Consider the following 22,465-nt stretch of genomic DNA (forward strand, 5'->3'; position numbering starts at 1 on the left):
CTTACTTATAAAAATAAGCAGAGAAAATAACTTGCATCTTTTTCTCATTGCTGCAATAACTTTTAAATAATCTTTATAAGAACACCGGTGGTTATTTTCTTTTTTTTTCTTTCTAAAAAAAAAAAAAATTAGTTGCAATTTAATAAATAAATAATGACATATACCAGATATGCTCACTGTTTATTCCAGCATTTGGCCAAAAAAGAAAAAAAAATTAAATTATAAATACATACTTTATATATATATGTATCTGTATAGAAATGGCACGAAATATCTAAAGTGCGGAAAAAAAATCACAATTAAATCATGCAATTTTTCTTTATTATTTTTTTTTAAGATAAGCCAGCCCTCAATTTCAAGTGGGACTCACCAATATTATAAGGCCAGATGTTTTTAAGAAGGGGTGCACTTTGATCTAGTATCACACTGAGTTGCAATCGCTCTATATTGCATGGACTGATAGCATACAGAGTTCTGTTATTCATCTACCTTAAGCTTATAAAAATTGCTTAGAGCTATACCAGTTACTTATTTTAGGCTTTTGACAGATATTAAATGGAGAGTATGCAAGCTCCTCTTCCATTCAAAGTGGGAATTCAGTTTCCTCGTCGTAGTTGGATGAAGAAGAGGAGGAGAAAGGGTCTGCTTTTTCTTTAATAGTATGCAAAATGTTTCATATTTGGACCAGTTAGAATCTGAAATGCTCTTTTCAAATGTTCAAATGCAAAATGGGCTGTTTCTGAAGTGCAACTCCTCCAAAATGCTGGAAAAGATCTGTTTTGAACCCTGAAGCCATTAATTTAGGATTCAGAACGGTTTGCATCTGAACATTTTGCACACCCTTTTTAAAAAGTTATCTCTCCCTTCCTTTACAGTTCCCCCCCCTCCAATAGAAACCTTGTTCCTTACAAGTGGCTAGTTCTGTTCATGCACGTCACTTTCATGGCATGAAGAGGGGATATAAACAAGAAAAAGGGGAAGAGGAGAAAGCATGTTTTTTTTTAGATGTTAGGCACACAACATACAGGTCTTCAGATCCAGCCCAGCATGGTTGGAGATGGAACTCAATAGAATCAGGAGGGCTGTGTTTTGCTATGATCTTGCTTTAAATCACAAGCTATAAACTCCCACAATCCCTTGCCACATTTTGAATGAGATGTTGACCTCTACAACATCTTGAGAGCTCTCCTTTGCCTAAGGAGGTTGAGATGGGGATGTATTTTGCTTTTCTGAAGACAATTTTATGGATTAGCCACAAGGCCCAATCAATTTGGCCATCTTAGGGATATGCAGTTGTTTCATGAACAAGCTTGGGTCTGGTCTATAGCACAATGGCACCCGTGGGAAGAAGTCAAAAGGAGCAAGATGATGGGTAGGGCCTTTTATTGAGATGCCACAACCACTATCCAACCTCTTTTGACCCCTTTGTTGCTACAGTGACCATTATTATAAGCACACTTTGTTCCCCCAAGGAAACCCCATTCTATAACAAAATTAAATATCAATTTCAGTGCAGTTAAAATTACTCTGTGAATCAACCTATGGGATTTAAGGAATTGCTATACTTGTCGATGTAAAGCAAGATCTTCTAATTCAGGGGTCTCTAAAGTTGGCAACTTTTAAGAGTAGTGGACTTCAACTCCCAGAATTCTTCAGCCAGCATAGCAGCTGAATTCCACAAGTCTTGAAGTTGCCAAGTTTGGAGACCCCTGCTCAAATGTGATATAATCTATTCGCCAAATAGATTTTCCTTCTCCCGTACACATTCTCTCCCCGCCCCGTCTAGAATTCCAACATGCCATTAATATTCAAGCAATGTCCTGTGGAATATCAATGCTCCACACTCACAAATCAAGAAGCACGCTTCGTTCCCCAATCAACCTTCATTTTAAAGCATTGTTGAAAAGACACATTCCTGAAACAAACAAAGGAATCGAATTTTACCTGAAAAGCGTTAAGTTTCTATTCCACAGCATCACACCTAGACTGAGCTTGACTGCATAATATGGAGTATAAAAATCTTGCTACTGGCAATTCTTCCCTTCTTCCTTTGCTGCTTACAATTCTATAACCACGTTTTTTTCTTGGGCTACATGCATTTAAATGAAGACAGCAAAGGCTGAAGTACTGCCTCGGGTGAGAAATGTATTTTTAGCAGCAAGTTAATGCTTAAAGGCGTCGTGGTAAACATTCTATTGCTTTTTAAATAGTTTTCCATGAGAAGCATATTTTCAGTATATTCACTGTGACTATTCACTTCTCTACAGTAAGGTAATGGTCACCTGTAGTTGCCACTTCCCTTACTGGAGAGGTTTGCAGGGGTGTCCACAGAGAGGGCAGAAAAAGAAAGAGACAGAGGTGGACGCACCGTCTGAAGCCACCATCTTGGTCTTTTTTTGACCCTTTTCCTCTGGTGGATGACCTTGCAAATTTGGAATGTACATGGATCAAGTCTCTATTGAACCTGACTGCAGTCCAAAAGATTTCTCATTAGAAGATGAACTTGACACACGATGGACAAGATTTATTCCGATTTGGAAAGTGCAATAGGTAAAGTGCCTGTTTAAATCCTTCCAGCAAAGTTTCGAAGCCAGTGCATTAGGAAAGCTAATTTTTCAGGGAAGCAGCAAAGCCTTAACTTGAACAACCCTCTTTTAAGTTCAAGCTGCTCCAGAAATACCTCTTTTCAACCTGGAGAATCAGAGAAATGCCCAATGGGATATATCGTCCTTATAAATGATTTGCAAATGGAAACCTACTTGATCAGAAAGCGTGAGAGCCTACTGTTCTTCCTGACATGCTTAGCTTTCTAGATGCGCCCTCAGCTTCCCAACAGACGAGATATATTCCAGGAACAATTTCTCCAAAATTAATTTCGGCCCCCAGCATAGTCAAGCATATTGGCCAGAGTCCTACAAAATCTTCCAATGAAATTTGCCTACGTTCCCTGCAGTAACCTCATGCTGAAGCTTTGTGAAAAATACAAAGTGGCAGGGCCCAGGCAGCTTCAAAAAATGTGGGTCTGTTGCCTGCCAAAACTTGCAAGAAAAGAGAAGAGATATCTCAGGAGAATCCATCAAGCCTACTTTGCTAACCTCTCCTCTTAAACTATAAGCTGACCCTGAGTTTTACGATTCATCTGAAAGGCTGCTTCAGTGGGACATTAGCTTTGACATTTCAAAGGTCGCAAATCAATGGATTCACAACAGACTAAGTTAGCTGAATTTGTGATTTAACAACCAACCTGACCATGAATCTGGAGGGGACCCGAGTTGAACTACTTAGTCTTGTTCCAACCCAGTGCACTGAGAGTTAAGGCAAGCCCTCACTAAATTGTTAAGCTATGAGTAGGCACGTCATGTATAGTTCAGTTTTCTGAAGTTATTTTTTTTTTGAAGCAGTGCCCAAGAAATGTAGGCAGGAGTTTAATGTAGGCAGGGGTTATGATATGGCATCTGACAATGACCGAAGTAATTTTCTTGTCCAACCCTTTCTCTTGATTCAGGTGGCATTCCTAAGCTAAATATTTTAACAGCATAGTGCCCTTTAGAACTGAGTCACTTTTGTACTGATGCTTTTCAACAGAGGGGTGGTTCTCCTAAAAATTAAGTTGTCCAGAAATCTGCAAAGTTATCAAATGGAACGATGAATTGCAAAACTATTTGATACCATTTGAAAAAGAAGAAGAATTTCCCTGGAATTTTTGTCCAGTACACAATTTGTTCAGGTTCTATCGCAGAGTAAGGCTCAAGGCTCTATTCTTAAGACAGCGGTCACCAGATTCCTTAAAGTGACCCAGGAAAATAATGGTATCTTAGATGGTTTCCTCAGCTCTTTTAGAGACCATGCAAGAGGTATAAGCATCCCAAGAAAATACAGACACGTCTTAAGCCCTTCTGTCCACTACCATGCAAGGGTCCTCTAGTGAAGACCTTCCACTTCAAACTGTCAGAGGCTACTCTTAAAATAAAAGAACTGCCCTTCTGTCCAAACAACACAAGACTTTCTTCTAGCAAAATAGTATGTCCACTGAGATATAACCAAACCTATCCCTACACATACCAATTTCTCATGCAAACACTTTGTTTGGGGCATGCCACATTCCATCATAAGGTTCTCTACTTACAGTCTCAAGAAGTGCAGTGCAAGACAATTTCACCACCCTTGGTGACAACTAGGACTAGGACTGGACCGTCTTCTCCCACCCAGTGTACTTATGACGTGTTGGATTATGTCTACAATCACTCTATAGCAAGCATGTTGCTGGAAAGCGATGAGAGCCATAGCTCAACACATCAGGGGACAGCGGGATGAGGAAGGTAAATCTTGAACATAATTTTTAATGCCACCTGTGGCAATTCTACAGCTAAGCTCTTGCCATATGTTAAAATGGAAAGTGGGAAGTGGAATTGTCCACAGGAAGTGAAACTCTCGCAATGCAAAGACAGCAGCACATTTCATACAAGTTGTTGGTGTTTCAAAGTCTCAGAAGAACAACTTGGACATCACTTCATCTTACCCCACCTGCTTACACCCTCTGGACTTTGCAGGGTAGCATAAGAAAAAAAAAGAGATAAGTATCTAATCTTTGGCAAAGTGCCTTTTTTTTTTGAGGAAGACCTGAAGGGGCAGCGGATCTAGTTGTTAGAAAAGATCAAGACTTAGCTCTTTGTTGGCTCAGTCCTCAGGCCAACGAAAATATTGTTTCTTCACTTAATTGGAAAGGCTGGGACAACATTCCAAGCGATCCACAATGAACTGCTCATTTGTTATAGGAGCCTCTTCTACTGTCAGAATGAGAAGAGGTCAACGTTGATTAAAAATAGTCATCTCAGGAACTCTCAGAAGTGAGAAAATTAAACCTTGGAGCACTGAGATTCAGAATCTAGATAGGACCCTGATATTTGCCTATGAGCTAGTACCATTCATATCAACGAGACCTACAGAATACACATTTTTTCTTTCTTCTCACTCTGTTTTAGGCTCCTCATTCTCATCTTCCCCTTAGGATAAGCAGAACTCTATCTACACTGACTGACTGTCAAAGTCACTTGAGCTACAGTACAAGAAAAGTTTGGTGTTTGCTGAAGTGCTCTTATGCTCACTTTCAAGAAAGCTTATGTTCATTCGATCTGTTGGGGCAGATCAATGGATCCACCATTCCATGATGAAATGGAGCTTTTATACAGTCCTAACCAGAATTCTATTTTCACACAGTTTGTCTGAAGGGTGGGACGGGACCGGGGGATGAGAAGTAAAAATTCTATAGCTGATGACCCAGGGACCAATCTATACTTCCATAGAAAACATGGAGAACCAATTATTTCTGACTGTACCACTTCAGAATATGTTATGATTAATGGCAGAGGAGAAGAAGTAGACGTCAACTATTGTTTCCCAATTAAAGGAGGTCCTCATGAAATATTTTAGACTGTTGAAAGAACTATTTAAGCAGGAGTACATTTGCAGTATTAAGCTTTAAATAGGCAGTTTTCCCCACCTCAATCTTTTAAGTGGTACAGTCCCAGGAAAACTACGCCATGTCCTTTTTGTTTGTTTGTTTGAATGTATAGATTGGCTCAATGTCCTTAGAAGTCAGTTACAGTACATTTCTGGTGTATTGTGAATGCAAAAGAAAAAAAAAGAGCAATTTCTTAGTTTGGTACAACTGGGATTCTCTACTCATTCAGTGGCACATTACACACTTTCTGAAGAATCACTCTTCACGTGGGCTGGTGAAGGTCCCTCCCCCCGGAGATTCCTCAAATAGATTTTTAACTTTTGAGGCTCGGGGATGCGTCTCCGATTGAAGTCTGCTCTCGGATGAATCTGGGCGCAACGATCTGTCTGCAGGAGATGGAAGAGGCTGGCCATGTTTGGTCCAATTTTGGCCATCAAACTGTCTTTAATGGTCCCGACTGTTTCTTCCCCACACTCCAGCAAACTTCTCACAAGTTTGCTGTAATACCTGCATAAAGACAACATTAGTTAGTACTCCGTAAGATTGTCCCAGGCTCAACAGAGTTCATAGAATTCAGGACTGTTCAGAAGACAGTATGCAGGAAGTCTGTGGAGATTCTCAATCATCCAGGTCATGGTTGTCCCAGAGGTGCTTTTTCAAAAAGGCAACTGGGCTCCCCCCCCCACCTTTGAAGAAAAAGAACTGAAGAAGCTTCTTGACTGAGAAGCGAAACATTTCAAAGGGAAAAAAAACCCCCAAGAAAGGCCAAAATTGGGACAATATTCAGGACCAGCACTCGTTATGACCGGTCAGTAGCTTAATATTTAGAGATGGAGATGAAGGTGGTTATGTGGCTTAAGAACTGCTTAAGTTCTGACTGAATGGTGGAGAATGGAAGGATTTCTGCAGGAGGATTGCGAGGAATGTAAAGCCTTCCATTCTCCACTATTCAGTCAGAACTTCAGAAGCTGCTTGAATGAGAAACGAAATATATCTTCAAGCAAAGCAAGAAAGCCCAGTTGCCTTTGGAAAAAAAGCTCCTCCGGGTCTTCTCTTGGGACCTCCACATTTGTCCATTAAAAAGCACAAATAAATCACATCAAACTGCCCTGCTCGCTGGCAACGTATCAGTCAGGTCCATTAGCCAGGTCTCAGCGCCTCCTGAGGTAACCAATGACATCACTCTTTCAGCCATCTCGCCCTGAAAGCAGCTGGGCTGCCCCTTCTGTGACAAGCTGAGGCCTTTTTCCAGGGGTCTTCAAACTTGGCCCTGTGATGACGTGTGGACTTCAACTCCCAGAATTCCTCAGTCAGCCATTTTGATGAAACTGCGGGCTTGGATCCAGACCAGGGGTCTTCAAACTTGGCCCTTTGATGACTTGTGGACTTCAACTCCCAGAATTCCTCAGTCAGCCATGTTGATGAAACTGCGGGCTTGGATCCAGACCAGGGGCCTTCAAACTTGGCCCTTTTATGACTTGTGGACTTCAATTGTCAGAATTCCTCAGCCAGGCACGTGTGCCTGGCTGAGGAATTCTGGGAGTTGAAGTCCACAAGTCATCAAAGGGCCAAGTTTGAAGACCCCTGCCCTTTTCCCACCTAGCAACTGCCTGAAGTCACATCAGAATGACAGAGCAACACAATTGGAGGCTAATCTTATGCACTGTTCCCGTAGGTTTGCCTCAGAGGCCTTGGGAAGTCAGCTCCTCCAATGATCCAGACACTGGCGTCTTAAAAATCTGAAATATTTTTTCCAGCCCCATAATAACCGCTCCAGACATGCAAGTCATATTTTCATTTACAGAGAGGAAATTTGCACAAGCATGGGCTAAGAACCTGTTTGAGTGTCGCACATGTCAATTTTCGAAGACGGATGAGAAAAGGGAATAGTGGCGGGTTTAAATCCCATTAGATTCTCATCCACTGGGCTGTTTCATTTAGGGACTAGCAAAAGAAGCACCAGAGGCCTTCATATTAAATTGATCAAGTCAAGAATGCTCCCTCTGTCATTTTAACCTAAGGGCTGGCCGCTGGAGGTGAAGGCAACAAAAGACTTCCAGATTTTACTCATCCGGAGTCAATTAACTTGAAACGGCGTGGCGTTTAAGAGATGGAGCTAAAGCTTAGGAAATTGCTTGGCCCCAGCCACAAAATCTTCCTCTTTCAATTCCTCTGAAGTATAAAGGGAATGCAGGAGACCCAGTGTGTTGTAATCGTTAACGGTGGACCTACACTTCAAATCCATTCTTGGCCAGGGAAGCCCACGGAGTGCCATGGGGATAAAATGGAATTGAAATCTTGGAGAAAAGGAGATCTAAATTTAGATCACAACCGTAGGCAAATTCTCTGAGCGCTCAAGAGGGCTAAACAAATATGAAGGTTATGAAACACTGATAATAATTTATATCGTTTTCTTCTTCTTCTCTCATCCTGGGAAATGTGGAAGAAAAGAGAAGTGCCTGGCTGAGGAATTCTGGGAGTTGAAGTCCACAAGTCATAAAAGGGCCAAGTTTGAAGACCCCTGTTTTAGACATTGTTTGTAACCTCTGAACTGCTGAAAGCTATCTATGGATGACAGTGAAATATAAATGGAAAGAATGAATGAATGAACAAACCAATAGCCCACCCTTCACCATGGAAAATTACGGAAGGCCTTGGCCATTCACTCTCTCTTGGCTCAATTTACCTCACAGGGTTGGTGTTTGGAGGATAAAACAAAAGGAAATTCCCACACGGAGCCTTCAGCTCTTGGAGGAGAGGCAGGCTATTCTATTAAGCAAACTAATAAAGAAACAGCAAATATTCTTGCTATAAAAATAGTGCTATACCCTAAAATAGGCTTCATGCACTTTTAAAAATGGAATAAAACTCTTTAGCTCTCTACCCAAATTGAAAGAGAGAACATAGAACATATAGAACATGGGAGTCATAGGGCTGAAGGCCTTCTAGTCCAACACCCTGCTCAAGGCAGGAGACTTTATAACATCCCGGTCAAACAGTTGTCCAGTCTATTTTTGAATACCTCCAATGAAGTCTCCAGGAGACAAGCTATTCCAGGGGTAGGCAACCTTGGCTCTTTTATGAGTCGTGGACTTCAATTCCCAGAATTCCTGAGCCAGCCATGCTGCAGGAATTCTAGGAGTTGAAGTCCACGAGTCATAAAAGAGCCAAGGTTGCCTACCCCTGAGCTATTCCATTAACTGTTCTTACTACCATAAAAATGTCTTCTTACTTCTAGGTTGGCTCGCTCTTTAATAAGCTTCCACCCATTGCTTCTTGTCTGGTCCTCTGGTGTTTTGGAGAATAAGTCAATCCTCTCTGCTCTTTGACAGCCCCTCAAGTACTGGAAGACTGCTATCATGTCCCTCTCCCCAATTCTCCTCTATGATAGGTTAAACATAGCTAGCTCCCTCAACCGTTCATCGTACAATAAATGGCAATAAAGCTGAAAATCCTTGTCCATAAGTGGGATTCAGTTCTTCTCCATCAATAGTTCTGAATCGTTCACTTTTAGTTTCAGCCTCTCTAAATGCTGTCAGCTCCAATACTTTTCCCGACGGAGACATGAAGGGACACGGAGAATCCAGAATCTGATTTTTTCCTTCCCTCGGGGATGAATGAAAAATCCTTTTGCTTCGCTGCAGATTTTACTCAGTTCAAATTTCCTGAATAGTCTGACCTCATACAGAAGACCATTTCCTATATTATCTAGCGTACGCTTCTTTACGGGAACCTCGTCCTGGCTGTAGGATTTAAATTCAGACAAAGTCACCGTCCAGACCAAGTGTGAAGATTATCTTTTTTTAAAAAAATCTGTCTTGAGAATGGCAGTATTTTAGGATAAATGTCAATATAGAAAACTTAAACTTTGCTTCCTGTATCACAAATGTCTCCTCAGGCTAAACCACAGGAAGATGTGCTGACTTTTTAATGACTTCCTGCTCGACTCTATCACCAACTTAGCCATTCTTAGTATCTTTGGAAGGGGTGTGGGAAGTGTCAACTTACTTACTAGGAAATCCTGTTGGGTTTATTTCTAGCTGCAGTATTAGCCTTTTATTTCAGTCACTCAAAAAATAAATAAATAACAACAACAAAACCCCATCACGTTTTAAGAACACGCTGTGACTGTGTGGCGGCCCATTCTTTCAATAATGTTTTCAGGAAAGCTAGAATGTGTCCAATGCTTGTGTTTTGTTTTGTGGTACACAGCAGTCACAATATTTTAATAGACCACTCATATGGGGTCATAAAAGTCATGTCTGCAGTCACGTGACTGAGGTCTTGCTTCTTTTTTGTATGCAGTGGACACTCCTGCCATCCTCTTAACCTTCCCATCCCTACTACTCATTCAGCCAGCCCAAAACTGTCTTAGTCTCCTACCCCTCTGTTAAGTCAGGACCGACAAACCAAGATTTCCCAGCCAATGGAGCTGCTACACATTGCCCGGAGGTTCTTTCTCTGGGGGTTCACACTGCAGCCTTTTTCAATTTGGCTGAGATTAAACCCAGCCCTAAATTTCACCTCCTCCTTCTGGGAGGAGGGGGCTCCGTGGTATCCGAAGCAGAGCATCCAGATTCAGTCACAGCTTTGTTCCATACAGTATTTAACCTTGGGAACTCTCAAGCTTCCTCCTCCCGTTATGTATTCAAGATGGACAGTGAATAATATTTATATGTTACTTATATGTAAGGGTGTAGGTCTATACATATGTCGTGTATAGTATGTTTTAAGTGTGTTATGTGTGTACACTTTGAGAGGAAGCAACTAAATTTCATTTTTAGTGTATGCCATTGTGCCCACAGGAAAAAAATGACAATAAAGGTTATCTATCTATCTATCTATCTATCTATCTATCTATCTATCTATCTATCTATCTATCTATCTATCTATCTATCTATCTATCTATCTATCTATCTATCTATCATCTACCTACCTACCTACCTACCTACCTACCAACCACTCAGCTCTCTTTGTTTCTTTCTAAGGTTACAATTTAAAGGGAGACAGAGAGAGATACAACTCTCTTGTTCTATGATGCTTTGAGAATCCCCAAGTAATTCTCTGAGGATGTAGGCTGCTGTAAAGAGCTGTAATCTTGAGGTACAATGAACCCCCAACTTGCTACACTCTGCACACAATGCTTAATCCCGCTAATAGCACCTGTGGCTATCTTCATAGCTCCCCATGGATGGATTCATTGAGTGAAAGAGGAATAGCACTTGGCAAATACACAGAGCTGCCTTCTCTTTGACCACCAAGTGACAAAAGAGTCAGGAAAAGCAGGATATATATTTAAATACACTAGAACAGGGGTGGGAAACCTTGGCTCTTTTATGACTTGTGGACTTCAACTCCCAGAATTCCTGAGCCAGCCATGCTGAGGGGAAAGAGAGAGGTTTCCAAGCTGAGCCATGCTAGCTCAGGAATTCTGGGAGTTGAAGTCCACAAGTCATAAAAGAGCCAAGGTTCCCCACCCCTGCACTAGAATAAACAAACCCAGACTATATTAACTTGTAGAGATGCCCTGCTTCTCGTCAAGGAACCAGTTTGGTCTAATGGAGAGTTAGAAAAGGGGAGTTCAAGTCCCGCCTTAGTCATGAAAGCCAGCTGGGTGATTTTGGGCCAGTCCCCTCTCTCGGCCCAACCCACGTCCCAGGTTTGTTGATGTGGGGGAAGCAGGAAGAGGAAGTTATGTTGGATATGTTTGCCACTTTGAGTTATTTGTAAAAATAATAAAGGCGGGATACAAACAAACCAAAAATAGAATCTTGTTGGCCAAGGACTTGAACATCCCTCGGTCAAAGTCCAACCTGGGTCATTTAAAGGAGTATCAGACCTACCTGTTTGAGAATTGGTTTGGGAGTTGGACCACTTCTGTGATGGCTTCTGGGTTCATTTTTGCAATGCCACAGATGTCCAGCTTGCTATAACATTCTTCCTGCACTTCCGAAATCATACGCTGGAATGTGGAACACCGTCGAATGGCTAGGAACACCTTGGATGTGATGCCGTTGGCAATGCATTTCAGACTCTCCTTTACAAAGGCCTTCCCCTGCCACAAGGAACATGTAAGGAACTAGGTTAAAACCCCTGGGACAGCAACTGAGCACTGGTGATGTCACCTAGTTTGGGTAATGAAACGTCTGCAGGAAAACAATCAAGTTCAGAGAGCATCAAGGACCTCTGGCATCAATTTTTTGACATGAGTTTCAAACTCCCACTATTATTCCTCAGAGTTGTCCCTGAATTGTTCCTAAGGACAACTGGAAAATAGTTGGACCTCAGGAAAATGTACTGCCTCTAAGAGTTGTTCAACAATGGAGAAGACAGAATCGGGAGCTTCCCCTTTTGCTGAAAAGTGATGATCAGTCAGGAATGCCTGCAGGCAGGAATCTTAATCATGATTCCCAAAGACCCTTTCAAGGCTTATATTCTATATACTGTTTAGAGTAACAGTGCATAAAACTGATTTAAATTATAAAAGCACACCAGGCTTACAACAATACGAGGCCATCTTCACGTTGTATTTATAAAATATATTATCCCTTTTTTATTATATTAATAATAAACCCAAAGCAGAAGTCAGTGATGGATCTTCTTATGGGAAAAGCTTGATTTATGCATACCATTGTCACAAGGACCTATCGGTGCAAGGAGCTTCCTGTGAGTAGGAAACATCAAGCAACAGAACGAACTCATCTAGACTTCTTCTATATATATATGATGCTTCCCAGATGAATGAAGGCAAATATACATGTCCCAGGATAATGTTGCAGGATCCAATCTGAGTTGGTCACCAGGACAAGAGATTTAGTCTTTCAAGCTTTGGGATTCGTGCTGGAGCCCATCTTCCAGAACTTGTCTATGTGCGCATGCATGCTCACACACACACACACACACACGTTGCCTGAAGATGGGCTCCAGTATGAGTCTGAAAGCTCAGAATATTAAATCTTCCCAGATGATTTGGACTTACAACAACCACACTTCCAAGCTGGCAAGACACTGACTGAAGTATGAGAATTCAATGGATCTGGAAGACACCAGGTTTGGGAAAGCTAGTTTAGGAGCTGTCAAATGCAAGGGGCCAACTTTGCGTTTCCCAGTAGCTTCACCATTTGCAAGTCTAGTCCTCTGTGTCAGAGGCAGGCAGACAAGGAGACTTCATCTAGTAAAGACCTCTAGATAGTTTGTTGAAGTTCAGCAAGATCTGATAATAGGAGGACAACAGAAACTCTGAGCTCACTTTCAATGATTTGTGAAAGACCAACCATTATTTCATTGTCTACTTTCATTGTTCCTCATTTCCAAAATAGGCATATTTGGATAGGCTGGATTCCCTTCAGCTAGAAGCCAGAGTTTATTAATCATGATGGTTAACCAAAATCAGATAAGCTGTGCTTAACAAAATGCATGAAAGTAACAGTAGCAAATATGTTTGCTACAGCTATTACTCAAACAGGGAATGAAGAAACCGTGGTTTCAAGTCAAGTTGTACCAAATATCTCATGTCTATTTTAGTATCAGAAAGTCCTATGTTGAGGAATGACAATGATTCTGACGGCTGGTGTGTTAATGTAATATTTTTCATTAACATCAATTGTTTGCAGCCGCCCACACCTCAAGCCACAAGGGAAGGAACCTCAGATCAGTTCCAAAATCAGGAGCAGTCGGGGACCCTGCAGAGAGAGGGAGAAGAGGGATGTGCACCACAAACACCCCTCCCTTTGCCATCTCACAACCCTAAAACAAGCTGAAACCCCCGCCCCCAACAAATTCTGAAGACTCTGAGAATGAAGTAGAAAAATGAAAGCCCCTTCAGCAGAATGGAATGGACATTGCTGAAATTCTCCATGCTTCCTAATGGCATTCAAGAGCTTCTTCCAAACTCGAGCTGCAGGAAGAATCTAAGGAGTGTCTAGATTAGTCAAAAGGAATGCAATAAAGAGTGATAGTTTGGAAATCTTTCTTCACTGCAATGTCCGGCCTGCTTCTCAACAAAAGGCTGTTATTCCCACAGCCAACGGATCAGTGGCCCAGTTTTCCAATAGCAGAGCAAACATGTACGTGTGGCAATAAGGAAGTTGAAAACAGCTCCCAGGTCTTTTATAGTGCTGCAGGTTCTACAAGGGACATCGGATCAATGTACATTCTCCCTCTGCTAGGTTTCTAGGGAGTTTATGTGAACCATCTTCTCCAGGATTAAGATTAATAGGAACATTTTGTACTGCTGCAATGATATTAAGGAAGAACAGTTTATAGAATATGAAATAGAATAGAATAGAATAGAATAATGAACAGAATAGAATAGAACAGAATGCAGAATAGAATAGAATGCAGAATAGAATAGAATAGAATAGAATGCAGAATAGAATAGAATAGAATAGAATAGAATAACTATTGTCACTTTAAATGTACACACAAATCGGCATACATTAAAATGAAATTTCATTGCATACAGCTCTCAAAGGGTCACCACCTCCAATATACACTACATAAATATGACAAAAAGAAAGAATTTTGCATATACCCACATATATTCTATGACACAGAAAAACAACACAGTTGGGTTTGGATGTATACATCTACACGATGAGAAAAACGAATCTTGCAAGTTTACCAGATGGATGGCATAAGGAACAAACCTATTACAGAATCTGGTAGTCCTGCTGGAAATACTTTGAAACCCCCTCTCAGAGGGGTGCAACAGAAACAGATGAGCCCACAACCTCCATAGATAAGACTATTCTATCACTGTCTAGTTCTTATCAGAAATGGTTTATGACCATGTTTTCTGTAGCTTCCTTCCATGGATAAGGGATGATTCAGAGTCATTCTGAATACCACTAACCCATGGGTGTTCAAACTTGGCCCTTTTATGACTTGTGGACTTCAACTCCCGTGTCTGGCTGAGGAATTCTGGGAGTTGAAGTCCACAAGTCATAAAAGGGCCAGGTTTGAAGACCCCTGCACTAACCTAACAATCTTGCTTGGAGACCATGGAGACCTTGGGTTGCCTGACCTATAACCAAAGAAGTTTTCACATCTGACCAAGCCACAAGGAGATAGGATCTGTTTCACCCCACATCACCATTAATTTGCATTCCTAAACCCTTCCATCAGCCCCATTTGCTGCAGCTATCAAAACCAACTAAAAGGGAAAGACAGCTAAAAAGAGAATTATTCTTGGGTGTGAAAATGGTCCCACATTAATAACGTTGCTTCATTTCCCCCCCCCCCCCAAGGTCTTACTATGGAAAGGGAAATATTGTCAGACGACTTAATATAGCCCTTAAAACATCATCTTCTGCTCTGAATTTTGATCACACAGCCCTCAGATATATTAACTAGAGGTCTGCAAAACATCCCGAGTTGCTTTAACACCAGAAGGAGCTGTTGTAACCATGGAAATGTCCGCCCCAACGGTGCTTTTTCAAAAGGCAACTGGACTTTCTTGTTTTGCTTGAAGACCCAAGAAGTTTCTTCAGCTCTGAATGGATGGTGGAGAGTGGAAGGATCTAATGAAGAAGCTTCTTCAGCTTTGAATGGATGGTGGGGAGTGGAAGGATCTAATGAAGAAGCTTCTTCAGCTCTGACTAGATGGTGGGGAGTGGAAGGATCTAGTGAAAAAGCTTCTTGGATAAGAAGCGAAATGTCTTCAAAGAAAAACAAGAGTTGAGTTGCCTCCTAAAAAAGCACCCTTGGGACAACCATGATCTGGATGACTGAGGATCTCCGTAGACATGGAAGTGTCTGTTTTGAATGGCTCAGACATGGTTTAGCAAAGTTCTTGTGATTGCTTTATCACTCTCACGAGTTTAAACCAAGTAAAAAACCATATTTTGTGTCTCTATTATTTGACCCTTTTCTTAGGTCAACATTTCCATTCAAGTAAACCTCTAGAACAGGGGTGTCAAACTGCCGTCCCGCGGGCTGGTTGCATCATGTGGAGGCCGCGCCCACCCAATGCAAAAAAAAGTCGTGATACATCGCAACACGTCACGTGACGCGGCGAGTTTGACACCCGTGCTCTAGAATATCTAGTATCATGTGGAAATGGCAATATTCGTTTCCTTTCCTGTTTTTCAAGATTGTGATACTACTGGCTGTCTGTGACGAATAATAAGGTATCAAGTTTTGATGTTTCAACAGGTTGTTTGGATTATCAACAAAACAAAATAAATAAAGCCAACACGGGATGCAATAATGTCATATAAAACCCGTTTTAACTTTTAAAAAAAATACAGTCCAAAAAAACCCAGACAAGTATGGATAAAATAACACCCTATAGATAATATGCACTTAATTCTTTACTTTTTCTCCAAAGCATAGGGTGTACATTAGGCGTTAGGATGCTAAGTGTCACTGGGTGTTGAATACCATCTACAAAATACTTTTGAGTTTTCCCTAATTTTGGGGAAAATTGATTTCAGTGGTTTTCTATGTCGGTTGGGTAAGCATCAAGTGAAAAGGAAAGGGATTTTTAGGACAGCCACTTTGTTGTAGTGTGTAAAGGCACTGGGCTAGAAATGAGGAGGCAGAGTTTTAATCCTGCTTTGGGCCTGAGGCCAGTCGGGTGACTTCAGGCCAGTCGTTCTATCTCAACCCTGGGGGGCTTTTACATTTGATTTTATATATTCTGTTCAACTTATTCCTTTTATGTTCTCTGATAAGAGTGTCGCGCATTTCTGAAATTGCTCACTTATCCCTGTTAGAGAATGAATTTCGCCCAATTTCCAATTTAGTCCTGGCTCCAATTCCTTTTATTCTAATGGCTAGAACTGCAGTAAAAAGGAGAAAGTGATGTATTTGAAACCGTGAATGAGCCACGTATCTCAAACTTATTTTCGAGTTGGTTTCCCGTTTTTTGGAGTCTTGCGAAGATATAGCTCTTTTAAATATGAAAGTCCTTTCATTTCTCAACCCCCCCACCCCCCGGCTGTCAAATTTCATTTTCAGAATAAAAGTCAAGATGAAAAATAAAGAGTCGAATAGGTGATGGGTATGAAATTAATTTAAGGGCTCTCATCCTTTTCAAATGTTGAGAAGGTTTGGAAGAAAGGGTCACTAAAATCTAGTTACCTCTACATCATGTGGGCTCCCAACATTTGAATTCTAGATATAGCAATGGCCATAGCAACTTCTCAGTCACAGATGTGTAGTAGACCTGCAGCCAAACTCAAAATCTTTTACAGGTAATCCTCAACCTACCCACCATTTGTTTAATGATCAAAGTTATGAAAAAAGTGACTTTTAAACAGTTCTTGCACTTAGAAAGAATACAGAGAAGAGCAACAAAGATGATTAGGGGACTGGAGGCTAAAACATATAAGGAACGGTTGCTGGAATTGGGTATGTCGGGTTTAATGAAGAGAAGGACGAGGGGGGACATGATAGCAGCGTTCCAATATCTCAGGGGCTGCCCCAAAGAAGAGGGAGTCAAGCTATTCTCCAAAGCGCCTGAAGGCAGGACAAGAAGCAGCGGATGGAAACTAATCAAGGAGAGAAGCAACCTAGAACTAAGGAGAAACTTCCTGACAGTTAGAACAATTAACCAGTGGAACAACCTGCCTCCAGAAGCGGTGAATGCTCCAACACTGGAAGTTTTTAAGAAGAGACTGGACAGCCATTTGTCCGAAACGGTGTAGGGTTTCCCACCTGAGCAGGAGGTTGGAGTAGATGATCTCCAAGGTCCTTTCCAACTTTATCATCATCATCATCATCATCATCATCATCATCATCATCATCATCATCATCATCATCATCATCATCATCTCGGAATCCCAGCAGTCACATGATCAAAATTCACGTATTTACAATGGTTGGAAGGTCACCCTTTGTGACTTTCCTAGCTAGCTTCCAAGAAGCAAAATCAATGAGGAAAGATGGTTCCACTTAACAACTGAATGTTTCACTTAACCACAAACACACAGCTAAAAAGATTGTAAAATTGGGTCTGACTGACTGGACAACTGTTTCACTTAGCAGTGGACATTTTGGCTTGGTCCCAATGCTGGTTGTAAGTTGAGGACTGCATATACATTAAGTAGGATTTTACTCATTTGCTGCTGCTCCTCAGATTTTTTTTTTCACATCTAAATCTTTCCCGGTCCCGAGAAGAGATGCTAGGGATGAAGTTTAAGGTCTTTTGCATACAAAACAGCTGCCCTATTTTATATGCAATTGAATTTCATACATTCACGAGCCAAAGCTCTTTCCTGACCTATCAGAAAGCCTTGCTGCTCATAAAAAAGGATATTCAAATCTGTGCCATACCTGAGTGTCAAATTTAGCAGCGCTGTAGAGGAAAGATTTGCAGATGTCATACATGCCGCCGGTGTCACACGTAGAGTTTTCCAGACAGGCAAAAGCCCCACATCCCACTTGGAGGGCACTATTCAGGCATCGAACCACATCCGCTGCAAAGAGAAGGGTGGGCAAGAAACAGAAAACAACTTAGTCTGAGCTTCTATCACACTTGGTTCAACCAGAGCAGTTTTGAGCTCAGATGGTAGTTGGTTATCTGCCACATTTGCTGAGTCACGTTTTACTTCCAGATAGCTCTCCTCGACACATCACCCTTAGTAAGGGATTCATTGCATTTTTAGTCACAATACTCAACTTTCAGGGTCTCAGCGAGTCCAATTGCTGCCCTGGAAGATTTTGTTTCAAGAAAAAATGGTCTCCTATTACTGTAGAAATTGGGAGTAGTTTTGAGAATCAACCATGCTCTAAGACTACAAGGGACAGGCACTTTCTGACACCACTGCTGCATGGCCCTCCATGAACAATGTTCCTCTCCTCCGATTACAATACTAGTTTCTCATATATCTGCAGCCTGTGGGGGTGGGGCAAATTCATTTCCAATGGTTTGATGAAGAAAATGCCTTCATTCTCCACCCATCAGGACCCAACTCTGATGCATCAGAAGATAGAAATTCTGGGCAGAAACCAAGCCCAGGTGAGCATCAGAACTGCATGTTATCCTCCAAATCGAACAGCTATTTTGCAATCTACCAAACTGGTGCAATTCTATCAGACCATAACCAACCTTCTGTACAGCATCTCAATACACCTACCCACTTAGAGAGTTGATATTTAGTTGAGATATTTTTATATTACTTCTCCGAAGGAATTATTTCTCTCAAGCCTCTTTACAAATTCAGTACAATTTGATTCAGGGCAATTAGACCATAACACAAGTAATTTCAAACCTAATTCAGAATCCCAGCAAGCTACAAAAGCCGCATCAAATATATATGAATCATTGAAATATCTGCTTAAGGCAATTACTCCAAAGGAAGAAAAGGGCCAAGATGGATGGGAAATTATGGGAATTCTAGTCCAATAAATCTGAAGTCCGCAAGCTATAGTTGACTGAGGCAAGCTGGAAAGATATTTCCTTATGGGGTTCCATAGTCACCAGCCAAAATGGCTTTATTGTCTATGTTGGCTAACCATAAGATAATAAACATACCACCTCTTTAATAATGTTGACCAATTTTATGACGGGGCACTTTTGAAAATGCCCACACTGGATTGTGAATATGGAATGGGAACATAGCAGAGGCAAAGTAACTTTACTTTTATTGTTTGATTGATAACAATCCAACATATGACCTCAGGTCTCCCCCCTCCTCCCTCCCCCAGCCCTCGGTATGCAAAAATTCTTATGAATTGAAGCTACTATCCTGTATGGACTGTGGAATCAACATTTTTTATAGTTCTGCTCCATTATTCCAAAAGACACTCTATGGAGGCCATCTATGAGCATGTGTGTCCTTAACTTTTGGACCCAATTAGAAGAAATACATTAAAAAACCATCACCAAAGATGACTTCAGAAAGTCCATAAAAGTGAAGTACAGATGGAAGATTTTGTATAAACACAATGCAATGTCATGGTTAAAATGTTGCACTAGGCCAGGGGTCTTCAAACTTGGCCCTTTGATGACTTGTGGACTTCAACTCCCAGAATTCCTCAGCCAGGCACGCGTGCCTGGCTGAGGAATTCTGGGAGTTGAAGTCCACAAGTCATCAAAGGGCCAAGTTTGAGGACTCCTGCACTAGGCCCATGGACACCCCGATTTAAGCCTTTTCATGGTCATGAAGCTCAGTGAATGGACTTCAGGCAACCAAGATCTTTCAGTCCAAGTTGAAGGGATGTTGTAAAATTGAGGAAGGGGAAAAGATCAGGAACATCACGCCTTGAGCCAGAGCGAAGATATAAAAAAAATCCACATTATGGCAAATGAACATTAAGTAAACTTACAAAATGGCACTGAACAAGTGACTTATGATCATTGCGGCACCCCCAAGGTCACATGATCAAAATTCAAATTCAAAATTCAAACCAATATGTATGTATGATGGTTGCAGCATCCTGGAGTCATGTGATCACCATTTGTGACCGTCCTAGCCAGCTTCCGAGAAGCGGACTCAAAGGGGGAAGCGAGACTCTCTTAATGACTTTGTGATGCACGTAACTGCAGTGATTTGCTTAACAACCTTGGCAAAAAAAAAGGTCAAAAAATCAGGCGGGACTCACTTAACCACCTGGCTTTGCAGTGGAAATTCTGGTTCCAATCGTCATAAGCTGAGGACTATCTGTATGTAAAAAAATATTTTCTTCCAGCAGTTTTGCTAAACCGATACTAATATTTCCTTTTATTTTTTTTCCCCTCCAAGCTGAATTTGTATTTAGCTACATGCCACCTTTAAACCATATGCTTTATTTTCTACCCGATCATGTTGTAGGCATCAGGAACATACTGAAGTTTATTTTTATTTTTTTTAAGAAATGCTTTACTAAGGTACGTTGCAGGAGACCAAGGAATTTTGGGGGACAATAGCAGTAATTTTCAAAAAAATTAACCTTTGCTTGTATTCTAGTACCTTGTAAGTGGAGTCTTTAAAACAGAGGCATTCTCTTCCAATGCTATTAGATGTGCCAAGTGGGGAAAAAAAATCAAATCAGTAGGTACCCTGTGCATCTGCTTTCTCTTATGTTTCCATGGATTCAACTTAGAACTTTGCAATCTGCAGGTTTAATAAGCATTAGGGCTCCCATTGTTTTAGACACCCTGGAAGAACTGAGACCCTAGGTTTCTATAGTAACCAAGTACAAAAGGAAATTGAGCAAATACTCCAGCATCAATGCTGCAGAGCCCTGCAGATCTGAAATAAAAACCAGTCCCCTGACAAGTGTCAGATTAGGGGAGTGTAGTTGCCTTGACTGAAAATTAAGATGCAAGCGATACCTTGCGATACTGGAAGCTGGAGATCCTCCCAGTATATAAGTCTTTCGTTTTTGTTTTTTTTTAAAAAGAGCTCTTTGAGGGCAGTAGGATATATGCCCATATGGAAAACTCAAGCTATGCGCGTCGGGCTGTGCAATGCAAAAAAAAATAAATGTGCTGAAATGGCTCCAAAAAGAAAAGTGAAAAGTTAGACATCTCCTGGAACCGGCATCCATGCTCCTACTTAAGCATGGATGCCGGTTCCTTCCTTCCTTCCTTCCTTCCTTCCTTCCTTCCTTCCTTCCTTCCTTCCTTCCTTCCTTCCTTCCTTCCTTCCTTCCTTCCTTCCTTCCTTCCTTCCTTCCTTCCTTCCTTCCTTCCTTCCTTCCTTTTTTTTTTAAGGGCACGTTTTTCCCAGACCTGCTATTTTCTGTCTTTGGAGAAGCCAACTAATAGAATACTGGGGTTCTTAAAAATGAATTTGCAAATAAGGAGTGGCGGAAACCTGCTTCGGTTGAACTTCTGCAAAGGGCAGGGCTTAAGAGGGAATGGCCACAGGATAAGGTGCAGAGAGAATCCTACTCCAAAGGATCCGGGATCTCGAGTCAGGCTGTCACTGGCCAAGGATGGCATTCTCAGTAGGATGGCGCGATAAGGCTGGGGTTTTGCGCGCCCCTTCCCCGAGAACCCCAGACTCCAAGGGATCGCTTGCCTGCACCCTGGCGTGCCCCAAGTAGCCAAGCCAACGAGCAGAGAGACCCAGACCCGGGAAAGTTTTCCTGCGCAAGCTCCTGCTTGCACCCGGCTTCTTGGATTTCAGAGAGGACACTTGCGCAGGAGAACTCCCCCTCCCCAGCCCACTCGGCTTCCCCTCTCCTTCTCCCCCTCCCCGCTCAAAGGCAAAGGGTCTGGAGAAGTTACCTGAGTTTTGGGTGGCCAGCCTGACCTTCCTGGGGCTGACGGAGGAGTCATTTTGCTCGACTTCATAGGATGCAGAAGCAGCAACCGCCAGCAGCAGGAGAAGCGTGGGCTTTTGGCGCATTCTCTTAAGTTTCCGCCAAGTTCGTGCGGCGTGCTCGCTCGACTCTCTCTCTCTCTCTCTCTCTCTTTCTCTCTTTCTCTCCCTCTTTCTCTCTGCCCACTTCTTCGGCTTGAGCAAAGACACGGATCTGGCTGTTGGAGGAAAAAGAGAGAAGGAGGAAGAGGAGGAGGAGGAGGAGGAGGAGAACTCGCCGGATCAGCTCAACTGAAAGAGAGCCCCCCTCCTCTTCTTTCTTCTTCTTCTTCTTCGGTTCTGGCTCCTACTCGCTGCAGGTGATCAACCTGGAGCTTTTATAGCTTCTCTTATCTCCCCCCCCACTCCTAAAAGCCCTTCCCCGACCAAGGACCAATCCTGGGACGCGGTGGGCGGCCAATGAGAAGCGATGCTCATTCAAGCACAGGACGCCTGGAAAGTTCATAGGAAGAATATTTTCCAACCAATTAAAAAAAAAGGATCTCCAAGCGGAATCGAAAAACCGCACAGAGCCACGGACGCAGGGACGCACACGCGTCTTCCTTTTCCTTAGTGGGGAAGCGAAGGTGAGAGCTGTACAGAGAAGAGCAACAAAGATGATCAGGGGACTGGAGGCCAAAGCATATAAGGAACGGCTGCTGGAATTGGGTATGTCTAGTTTAACGAAGAGAAGGACGAGGGGGGACAGGATAGCAGTCTTCCAGTATCTCAGGGGCTGCCCCAAAGAAGAGGGAGTCAAGCTATTCTC

The 22,465-nt window shown here is 42.0% G+C and overlaps 1 protein-coding gene across 1 annotated transcript; it reads right to left on the reverse strand.

Annotated features, from left to right (window-relative positions):
* Window positions 1-5,697: 5,697 nt before the first annotated feature.
* STC1 (stanniocalcin 1) lies at window positions 5,698-21,744 on the reverse strand. Its single transcript, XM_015822283.1, has 4 exons — window positions 21,624-21,744; window positions 17,741-17,883; window positions 11,305-11,516; window positions 5,698-5,968 (listed from the first exon to the last, which is right to left on the reverse strand). The coding sequence occupies exons 1-4, from the start codon at window positions 21,742-21,744 to the stop codon at window positions 5,698-5,700; spliced, it is 747 nt and encodes a 248-aa protein (XP_015677769.1).
* Between the last annotated feature and the right edge of the window lie 721 nt (window positions 21,745-22,465).

Source organism: Protobothrops mucrosquamatus, unplaced genomic scaffold (genome assembly GCF_001527695.2).
Source record: "Protobothrops mucrosquamatus isolate PMUCROS unplaced genomic scaffold, P.Mucros_1.0 scaffold1516, whole genome shotgun sequence".
NCBI classification, from domain to species: Eukaryota; Metazoa; Chordata; class Lepidosauria; order Squamata; family Viperidae; genus Protobothrops; species Protobothrops mucrosquamatus.